Source organism: Ambystoma mexicanum, chromosome 11 (genome assembly GCF_040938575.1).
Source record: "Ambystoma mexicanum isolate Mex_15411 chromosome 11, UKY_AmexF1_1, whole genome shotgun sequence".
Lineage (NCBI taxonomy): Eukaryota > Metazoa > Chordata > Amphibia > Caudata > Ambystomatidae > Ambystoma > Ambystoma mexicanum.
In genome coordinates this window covers 1,221,518,991-1,221,530,161 of record NC_090934.1, presented here as the reverse complement: position 1 = coordinate 1,221,530,161, position 11,171 = coordinate 1,221,518,991, and the positions used below count along the sequence as shown (strand labels likewise).

Below are 11,171 nucleotides of genomic sequence, written 5' to 3'. Positions count from 1 at the left end.
CCAAGTGGACCATTGCCACCTCAAGTACCAATGTCAGTGTGATTCATTGTGTAAGGAACACACGAATCTCTGAAGACAATGCTGCAAGGTGGCAGAAGGTTGTATTGGGACCATCACTCACTGGTGTCTTGCCGAAGGCCGGTTTGTCTGTGATTTCTTGGATGGGCTTTTTCGCTGCAGAAAGACATCATTTTAGCTGCCGGCACACCAAATGTGGGGGGTCAGCCCTGCAACACTTGTTCTCTCCCCTTGTCCTCACGCATTCGCCGCCCTCCATTTGCTTCGTGAGTGAGGGACACCCCCGAAAACCCTGGTCTCCCGCCATCACCAACATACCTCATGCTGCTCCAGCCTTTATGTTTGCCTTTGACCAACCCCTTAACCCGGCATCGACACCCAAACTTCCCCTAAGCCACCTGGTCACCACCATCCCCTCCTTAATTTGCCAGTCCTCCTGGTGCACCTACTCCTTCCAATTCCTGCTCCATCAGACACTTGCACGGGAAGCTCATGTGCCATTTCCTTACAGGCCACCCCTGGGCAACTCCGGCCTTTTGGGAAATATTTGAAAGAAATGTTGGACTAAACGCACTTGCTTGGCTTGCAAAGGCGCAGTTCTACCATATGGCCATACAGCTTATTATGGCTAAAGGGGAGTGCCAGTTTGCAGCACAAGAAGAATATCTGCCTTCGTTTTCATGGAGGGGAGTGCCAAAATGATGTGTTTGACCAATCATTGTAGCAGTGTAGGAGGGATCCTACGGACGCAAGGGCTTTGAGCTGGGGTGGACATGATCTCAGCCTTATCAGCATGTGTTGTAGTTTATACCAATCACACATCAGTTACAGATGTGTGAGGGCTACCCAGTCATGTGCAGATGACCCTCAGAGCCCTCCAGGAATTGGAGGGCAATTCATGATCTATTGACATACATATGATCAACCATGGAGTAGAACTCTAATAGAGTCTGGTGAATTGGAAAGTATGGATATTGAAGCGTATGGAGGACAGTGTGTACCCCTGGGGAACTCTGAGTCGGTAATCTCGCGACAGCTTGGCACTTTAATTTGGCTATTCTGGTGTGCAAGAACGTGGGCTGTAGTATACCGTTTGATAGTTAAAATCATAAAACTCAATATAGAGGTTCCCTGTTACATTAAGAGGTTTTGGCTATGTTTTACATTCCTTGTTTAAGGCGGGTTGATGCTGGGCTAATTGGATGGAAAGTTGCATTGTTTTGTTAATACTTTGTGGCTGATGGGATGCTGAGTTAGTAAGGAGGGTAGGGGTAACCAAATGTGATGTGCAGTGTATTTGCTGTTGAGGAGATGAGAACCTTTAAATGGAGCCGCGTCATTTTTAAGAAGGATGTGGCAGTGGGAGAATCAATTAAGCAATAATGTAGCATTCGGCAGTCTGAACTGGGTGGTAATAGCCAGGGTGAAAGTTAATAGGGCCTGAACGCGTCGAGGGACTTTAACGAGGGCATGCAGGATGTCACTGCCGGTATTTATTTTTACTTATTTATACCACCCCGGTAGCCCGTCGGCATCAGACGCACATTTACATGCAGAGAACGACCATTAAAGACAGGACAAGCAAGGTAGCTGATGCAAAGAAAAAGACGCAGGAAGGAGCTACTTGAACAGGAAGGTTTTCAGGAATTTCCTGAACGGACCCAGATTTTCTTCAAGTCGAAGGGCAGGAGACAAAGAGTTCCAGGATCTTGCCACTCTAACCTGGAATGGCTTGAGGGAGGGGCAGCAGTGCGGTTAGCGCATTTTATTACTGAAAAGGGGCACTTACTGCACTTACTTACTGTGGGCACTTACTGTGTACAAAATGCACTTATTGGGAAAGAAAAAGAAGCGGGACACGCCTGCGTCAATGTGTCTAAGTGTTATCCTGATAGGGATGGGCAGGTGTTTTGAATTTGCTTTTGAGCATATATACATTTTGTTACAAAAATTGTTTTTTTTTGTTTACACATTTGTTTGTACTATAGGCACGCACCTTGTTTATTGTCTTTTTGATGTTTAAAAAAGGTTTTTAAATGTTGTTGTGAATATGTGTGTTTGTTTGCCCCCGATAAGTGAGATACCATGTGAAACAGTCAAAATGAAATAAAAGTGTTTTGCAATAAATATGATTTCCAACAGGAACACTTCCTAGTATAACATGCGGAGGCCTCAGGCAGACGTTATCAAAAGTAGCTTTAATGCGGTGTCAAACAGCAGGAAGTGCAAATAAATAGCAAAAGAACTGTTACACGAAAATACAAATAAAGACAGAGTTCACAGGATGATCAATAACACTGTTACTGTAGAGTGCTCAGAGTAGAGGAGGCGGATCTAGTCATTTCCAGACAGCAGCTCGTGGAATGGTGTCAGGAAGAGGTCATGACTAGCATCACATTTCCAGGGAAAGTTCAACTAGAGGGGGGAGATGCAGGTCATAATAATACAATTGAAATGTGCATAGGACCCATTCAATGGTCAATGGTCTTTTGCCAATACTGAGCAGTGATTGGTGGGCTGAGCGCCGGCGTGTGCAGGAAGTGGAAGTGCACTGTCCTTTCGCATGTGTAATGGGGTACGATTACTACTCTTCAACCAGCATGTCTGGGAGGAATAGGGGGTGGGGGGCAAGCAAAGAACCTCATTCCTTTAGGGCTCTAATGGAATATCAGTTGCCTTTTCCGCTACATACAGGCCACCTCGGCAGCTTTGGGGTGTGTGGAAAGAATGGCTCCTCAATATCCACGCCTGGCGGGATTGCCATGAGGGTGACCCATCCTCACTGGCCCATCCGAGTCATTTACTGCACACCATGATCCAGCTGAGGGCACTGCCCGAAACACACCCCGCCCTCCATCACCTCTCCCAGGGAAATACTACTGCAGAGGCCACAACTAGTGTCACGCAGAATGAAATCTAACACACAATGCTCATTTTAAAATGGAGGTTTTCTTATCCAAGATAGCAATGCAGGGCCCCAAAGCGCTTCGGCAGTAAACACATCGCTTATCCATGTTGTCAAATAAAATTCCTCATTAATTGTCCCAAACCATGATAAAATGGAGTTTAATCTGAAGGCCGTCTATGTCTGAGGGCGTTTTATCTTAGACAAGGACAACTGTGTCATGACATTTAAGGAAACGCAAACAGGCCACATAACCCACAAATGCATTTCCTGCTTTGTAAATAGCACATGTTGCGCATTGTGAGTGCTGTCTCATGGAACTTTCCGTTTGGTCCAGGGAGTGCAACACTTACTTCCCTCTGCAATCTCAAGGCAGGGAGTAGTGTTGTTTTTAATCATCAGCACTAATTGGTCTGTTTATACAACACTCTTCTTGTGACTGAAAGGGGGTCGTGGGAGGGGATGGGACCGGTTGAGGATGGAGCCTGATTCATGGAATTGTTTGCATGTTTCAAAGTGACTTTGCACTGCCGAAAAGCACCTTTGCACTGCCTACACAACTCTGATTCATGGAATTGTGCAAAGTAAGCGTTTTTTTGCAGTTCAAAGTCCGTGAAGTTATTTTGTACTGCAAAAATGATTATGCACTGACTTTGCACAGCAAACATACACTTTGCACAGTTCCATGAATCAGGGTTTGTGTTGGCAGTGGAAAGTAATGTGTGCAGGGGCAAGGCTGACGCACTTGAATGCACATCCCTGATTCCCAAAGGGGTGTCTTAGCAAGTACCCCAGCCCCTGTGCTCATTGGTGTTCAATGATGGAAATTAAGCACAGGCATTACACCCTGCTACCATGTGTTTATCTTCTGGCGCACAGAAGCATTGATTGCTTTGGATGGAAAAGCGAATTTCATGCATGGCATGAGCGTTTCCATTTCTTTTTTGTACACCACTGCTCAACAGGTAGGCATGAATGTAAAACCTTTGTTCGCAGTAACCACCCTTTAAGGCCCATCTCTGCACATGTGGATTCAACGATCCCATGCATGTTTCAGGCAACCCGTTCATGTTGCATGTCCCTGTTGTGGATCCTGCACTTGTTGGGTCAATCTGCAGTCTCAAAGGTGTGAGTTCTAAGTTCCCTTGCATTTCTGTGGCCAAGGAGGTGTGTAAATTAGCCTCTTTGTGGCCTCCCTTCTGTGCTGTCCATTTAAAACCATCGTTGAATACATCAAACCGCTATGTAGCTTTTTTAATCTGAATTGTATTAAACTTTCTTTTCTGGGGGGAACTCATTTTGCCCATCCTCACCTATCGCGACCCATATCAGTTACAGAATTGCCCATTTATTTGACCATCACTGAACTTTACTGCTGTTCCTTTACCTCTTTCTTGTTTCCCGCTCATTTCCTCTGCCCACTGCCCCCTCAAGCCCTACTTTTGTGCCCCAGCTACTTGCGCCCCAGCCCCTACCTTTGCTCCCAGTCCCATTTCCTGGGTACATTGACCCTCCAGGCAAATCGGTGTACCCGTTGCAAGTCTCTGTTACCTCCCTCTCCCTGCCTAGTCAATATTCCCTACCTAAGTGCCCCCCTCTGCCCCCTCCCCCACCTCAGTGCAGGTGTACACCTTAACTAAATGTTAGGGGGTGCCTGATATTCCTTCTACCACAAGACATACACAGGCTTAAGGGCCATTCCTAGTCCCCTAAATTGGGATGCTCACCCTTCAGTGCACGGGTGTGCATTACACTCCACATTTCCTCCACAAACTACCCCTTCTGCGTACCCCTTCCCACAGCAATAGCGATTATTTCATCATTCATTTGTTAACATCTTAATTTGGAAATCATTTGGAAATGAGAGCTTCCTCCACATGTTCATTCATTTGTATGGTAGAGAGGCTGAACTGAACAGAATGGGCGTCAATTGGAGTGTTGCGGTAAGGCAACAACGGCGCTGGTAGTGCTACCGGCGCCGTTGTTACCTCGCCGCAACATTCCGAGATTGATCGCGGGTGCCGCTCTGGACGCCTGGTCAGACCAGTTATTAACAGTACCGCTGCTACCATCCTCCCCATTCCCATTGGGGACGCACAGCAACAAGCAGGTGGACTCCAATGGAATCCATTGTAAATGATGCCTGCTATGCACAAACAGCAATTTTGCCTGCTTTTTACAACTTTGTTTTGTACTTCATAGTGCAAATGACTAACATTGCATGGAGGGGGGACCTGGTTGCACCTAACATTTTGGAGGAAAATGACCTCCTCTGTGCTATATTATTTGTTTTGTGTGCGTTTCATGGACATAACGGTGGGCTGGTCTGCTTCCAAGAAGCTGCTGCAGTGGCTTGAAAAATACATAATTCTATATAAAAATAGATTCAAACAAATTTTAACAAATAAACATTTATGAAATCATCCGTGCTGGGGTGGCTACCTCGAAATTCAGGGTTCAAGAGTTCTCAAGAAAAGCTATTTTCTAAAACTTCATAGACAATTCATCTTAACCTTAAGTATGCCATGTGCTAGTGTGATGGCATTTTATGTATACATTTTATGAAATATATATATATATATATATATATATATATATATATATATATATATATATATATATATATATATATATATATATATAGAGAGAGAGAGAGAGAGAGAGAGAGAGAGAGAGAGAGAGAGAGAGAGAAAGCGTGACAGAACCACACGTGCGCACGACACACACTGTAACGAGGAATCTTTTGACGTACAACTTGACCTATAGAATTACCTGAATAATCTCCATAGAAGGTGAACATTTTAAGTGACATCAGGGTTTAAGTATGAACTATAATGACTGTAATAACACTAAAATGTCAAGTTTTTACATTGCACTTCCATAATGCTCTCGGCTTCCAAGCACTGTAGGCCAAGTGTTCTTATTAGCCAATTGGACGGGACTCTGTTTATTGAGCACAGAAGGATGGAGGGCTGAGTCGGGCCTACAGGGATTTGATTTTCAGACCTCAAGTTGCTGGCAGATCTCTGACGCACGGATTTAAATTGCAAAGCTATCTCAGCGGTGCATCTCAAAGTGGTTGGTTACCACCCACTCCCTACAGAAAGTTATCTTCATTTATGGGTATCGGGTAATAATGCCCCTATATATATGGTCACTGTAGATAATGTAGCGGGAAAAAGTTGTGCTGACATTATGTAAGGGACCATATATAAAGGGACAGGGGAGCGGGGATTGCGGGGGTGTCCCCCGCTACCCCTGAAAAAAGAAAAAGGTTTTGGGAGTTGCAGGGGTGTCCCCTGCATTTTCCATGTAATGTCTCCTGAAAAAACAGCAATTTTCCGGCTAATTGTTTGCATGGCGACATTTTTGGGCGGACATTATCACATGGAACCCATTTATGGTTACAAAATGAATCCAGACCTCCGTTCCCGCATGCCCCACACGCTACACACACACAAACGCTATTAAAACCTTCATCTATGCAGCCCGAGGGAGGGTAGGGGGGTGCTGAGTTTCATCCCTTTTACTATTAGAACAAATGTGACCAGCCCTTTCTCAGTAGGGATCATTTCACACTTCCATGTCTGGGGTCCCTTTCCGTCGGATCGATCCGTTAATCCGTACAGAACGGATGCAGGCACAGGAATTTGACCGGTCCCCTGGTTTCTGTGCCTTCATCAACCTCATGCCGATAAACCAAATGGATCAAGGTGGTGTGCACATATCCATGTTCAATCATGGTAGTTACTAGGCAAAATCATGGCAGGCTTCTTTACTGGGGATCTCCACGACCCGGCTGTCTCCATGTGCATGCAAAATAGCATACAGAAACCACAGGGATCCATGATTCTCCACCTACATCCAAACTGTAATGCGGCCAGAGATGCACGTGGACTCCGTGCAAGGAGTGGGCAAGCACATGGCATGGATCTCCTGCACCGTGTCCCCATCCGGGGCAAGGAATTCGTTAAAAAACTTGCATAAATGTGTGAAAGCCTGTGAGGCGTTCCCCTAGGCAGGTTTTTCCACCCCTCTTGCCCCTTGGCATGGGCATTGAAATAAGGTTCACATATTTTTCTTACATTAATCTATTCATTAACATTAACAGCTATTGAGGTGTTCACAGCTTAGCGTAGAAGCAAAAACTCAAGCAAAAACTCAAAGGTCAGACAGATCAGGCTGTCGTCTAAAGGAGCTTCTTGTAATAAGCATACCGGTTTCAACCCTCTGATATACAGTTTGGCATGGGTGTGCCTCAGGCGAGGGGTGCAGTCTGAATCCAACCATTACTGTTTTTTTACAGTCACTCCACAATGCAATGGTGCAGGGCTTGATTGATCAACCAGACCCCCAGTGAGAACCCGCCAATAACCAGGAGACATCAACTTTCTGTTGTGAGTTCTCAGATAATTTCAAATCACTGTGGCAGCAGGTTTCCAACACTTTGGACTATGCATCTCATTATGGCTCCCCATTAACCATGCTGGCTAGGGCTGATGGGAGTTGCAGTCCAAAACATCCGGAGAGCCAAAGGGAGCAAATGCCTAAATTAGCACTGTAGGTTCAATTGGAGTGACCCAAGACTACAGTACCCAAAATGCATGCCCAATACTATTGACTGTATTCACATGGAATGTGAACTGGCAAATGAGACCACGTTGCCTGGAATACTGTGTCGCTGTAGCAAGAGACAAAATGACCATGTGTGCGCCGCAAATGTTCACAGTGCTCTAGCCATGCTGCCCAGCTCACCCGCATTTACAAGAGCTCACCCTAATAAAGTGCAGGAGAGATATTCTTTGGTGGACCCTTGGTGGTGGTAGGTTCTCACACTATACTTCTTGTGTCACACACAAAGGTTTTCACAGAACAGAAGTCAGATTTGTAATGGCCTTGCTGCATACCGAGATCTCATGCTGTCACATGTGAGCTCACTAGTTTATTTTGTTCCCTTTTACCCTTTTTTACTTCTCGTACTTGTGTTTTTTCTTTTACCACTAGAATTCCAGGATTTAGTGCACCAAAGCACAAGAGAAAGCCAGGAGTGATTTCCTAGCAGAAATGGGTCAGCATGAGATTATCACGCATCTGTTCTGTGATATCAGGCCCTGAGGGCATGGCTGCCTGGCGTACAATGCAGACCTCTCAAACCTTTGAGTTGCCAGCATGGTATCCCCCCTTTGCTTTCCCTAAAAAAACGTCTTCTAGACTTTCCTCTACATTCACTTCATCTAACATTTACTTCTTCGTGCCTTTACCGCTTGTTTCATCTTCACATTGTCAAGGTGGGTTCTATGTCATTTCATCGACACCCGTTTTTACGACAGGTGTTTTGACGCGTAATGTTTGCCGAACATTTTTTCGAAATGTTTTTAACATTATTTTTGGGGGGTTCCCCCAACCCTCCTGTCATTTACCTATTTTTTCCCCTCAAACCCCCAAACCTTTTTATGCCCTTGCCCACCCCTGAAATAAAATGCTAAAAGTTTTTTTTGGGCAAAGATGCCGCGAGAAAACACCCGTCATAAAAACAGGTGTCGATGAAAGGGCGCTATACTGTCAAGGTGGCAATGGATATGGTAAGGTTAGCTGTTAGGTTAGGGTTGTGGTCAAGGGTATGGGTACAATAGGGGTGAGAAAAGAAGGGGGTCTCCCCTGTAATGACAAAGTAAATGTTAAAAGAAGTGAAAGACAGAAGAAGTAAAGGTATGTAGAGATAAATGTGACAAAGTGACGGTGAGGTGTATGCAGAAAAAGTAGAGACATACATCCACCACGGCAGGAGACATCAGAAGATATTGTTTTTGGGGGTTGAGAGCTCATTGAATTCTATGGGCAGGTATCAGTTTTGCCTTGTGTTTGAACGGACTCCATGGCAGAGGACAACCGCCAAAAAACGTGCGAGTTGAGGGGCATGGAGATTCGGGCATTCCTTTTCGTCTGCCCAGGGGTGTTACTCAAAGTAAGAGGAATCCAGAAGGAGCTTGGGGCAGCCAATGCAGACAACTCCCGGACTCTGTCCAGCTAATGAAGCAGTAGCAGATACACTGCCAACTGTGTTGTAACAAGCCAGAGGGAGTCCACCACCGTGCTGCCATGATCCAGTTCGAGCCTGTACTGGGCCATGACCTCTACCATGTCATTCTCCTTCACCACGCATTTGTAGTGTCCAGAATCCTGCATGGCCATTTTATTGATGTGGTAGATGCACTGGCTGGAATCTTGGTCCAGTACGCAACTGTGCGTGACAGTTTCATTCTGCACCAATGAGTACGTAGCATGGTAGGAAGACACGGGGCATGGCAGAAAATACTTTGAAGACGGCTTCACCTTAAACACGTTTGCGTCCTCGTTGGTCGTCTCTTTGCCTTTAGGTAATAGTGTTGTTTCTGCGGAGAGAAGAGGAGAAACCATTATGCGAGTCTGCATGCACCTGGCTAATAACACTACAGTGGTGAGCTACTGCAGTAAAACGTTCCCAGAACATATGAATGCCCCTTGCAATGGCCTCAGTACCCACTGTTGTCCTATTGTGTATTCTGTAGATGTCACTGCCCCCTCAGGCTGTGTTTTTCGGGATAATCGTAATCCCTGGGTTATCCACGGCTAAGCCACATTCGACATAGAAGGGTAAACGTTAGTGCCTTCAAGTGTGACCGAGCCTGATGAGGCATGCAATGATGGGACTGTCCCCTATATGGGACAGCATCAAGAACACACTGATCCAATCAACCTGCCCTTGTCCCTAGGCAGATCTTTTGTCTTGTTTTATATGTATGTCTTTTTGTCTCTGTGGGGCGCCCTGATGCCTGTGGGATTCCCACCTCCACCCTCTCCTCCTACCTTCTGTCCCTCTATTAGTACTTAGCCTCATCATAAATGTAAATTGTTCATTGTACTGTTTTCTGGTTTAGATTCATTGCTTGTTGTATTTACTTGTTCCTCTTGTAAAGCGCTTTGGATTAAGGTACTATATAAATTAAAATAAATACAAAATAAATAAATATAACTACATATTAATTGGCCATCCATTGTTCGACTCTAAACATATCAGAGATGCTCTGAGAAATACCAAGCATGGGGTGACCACCCATTTATACATGTGCTAAGGAGTGGTACCCCTTCCCCAGGCTTCACTCTCAACTACCAGAAAGCTAAACCAAGACATGGGCATGATATGATATGGCATTTACAACGCGCCTATGCACAAGTGTTTCTAGGTAAAGGGAAAGGTCAGGGTTGGCAGATTAGAAGCCTCTATCTCACCAAGAGAGCTCCCATAGTGGAAAACCAGATCGTCCCACCTCCTTGTTCAGTTAAGTTTGTTGTCATTAAACTGGGGGGCTGGCCCAAAGGGTGTCCAAGGGGGTGGCCACAGACTCTTTAAAAGGGATTAAGATCACCGTTTTGAGTATCAAAAAGGATTAAGGTGACAGATTTTAATAGAAAATATAAGCAGTAGAACATCTGCTTATATTTTAACGAGCCTTGGGCCCCTGGACCTCCTTTGGGCCACCTGGAGGGGCAACCCGTAGGAGGGGGAGCCTAGAAAGAATGTTTGTACTCATGGGGGGCTTTAGATGAAAAGGTTTGAAGACCACTGTGTTAAGTTGTACTGACAAGTGGAGAGGCTCATCTGATCGGCCCAGTATGGCCATGGACTCTACGGTCATGTCCTATGAAGTAGCACAGAATCCTCCGCCAGGCATTCCATTGCTTCACCGTTGGCCCAACATAATGTATGACCATGGAGTGACTGCGAGAGGAAGGGGAGCGTACACAAACCAGCCCTGCGCTTAAGCCTGGTACCAAGATGGCCAGACATTGGGACAAGGGCAAGCTTTTCTGGCTGCTACTTCTAAATAAAATATAACTCTTGCAGATCATAACCCCCATATTTGCAATGGGTTTTTTTGAGGATTCACCCCCCCTTACATTTTATTTTTTCTCCACTTTGGAACCCAATGCTAACCCCTCCCTCACTGTTCTTTCGCCCTGTTACCCCTGCTTTTCTACAAGAAGCTCCCCCCTCATTTTCCCCATTTCTATGGTAACCATTTGGCACAGCCCTCTTGTCGCCCCTAACCTCACCCCTTCCACTTCGTGGGCAGAGCATCACTTTGCATTTTTCCCAGGGTTATGCTTGTCGACCTATTAAATAACTCCACCCTCAAAATCATACGCATTCATCGCCAATATCCGACAACTGTTAGTGGATTGTGTAAAGTAGTCCCTCGCACCTGAT

General features: G+C 45.5%; 1 protein-coding gene across 1 annotated transcript in view; it reads right to left on the bottom strand.

Annotated features, from left to right (window-relative positions):
* Positions 1-2,197: 2,197 nt before the first annotated feature.
* SEMA7A (semaphorin 7A (JohnMiltonHagen blood group)) overlaps positions 2,198-11,171 on the bottom strand; it is a 266,576-nt gene continuing 257,602 nt past the window's right edge. The window contains exon 14 of the mRNA XM_069624587.1: positions 2,198-9,315. Coding sequence (XP_069480688.1) covers positions 8,951-9,315 — 365 coding nt within the window. The 3' untranslated portion in view covers positions 2,198-8,950. The remainder of the gene's footprint in view (positions 9,316-11,171) is intronic.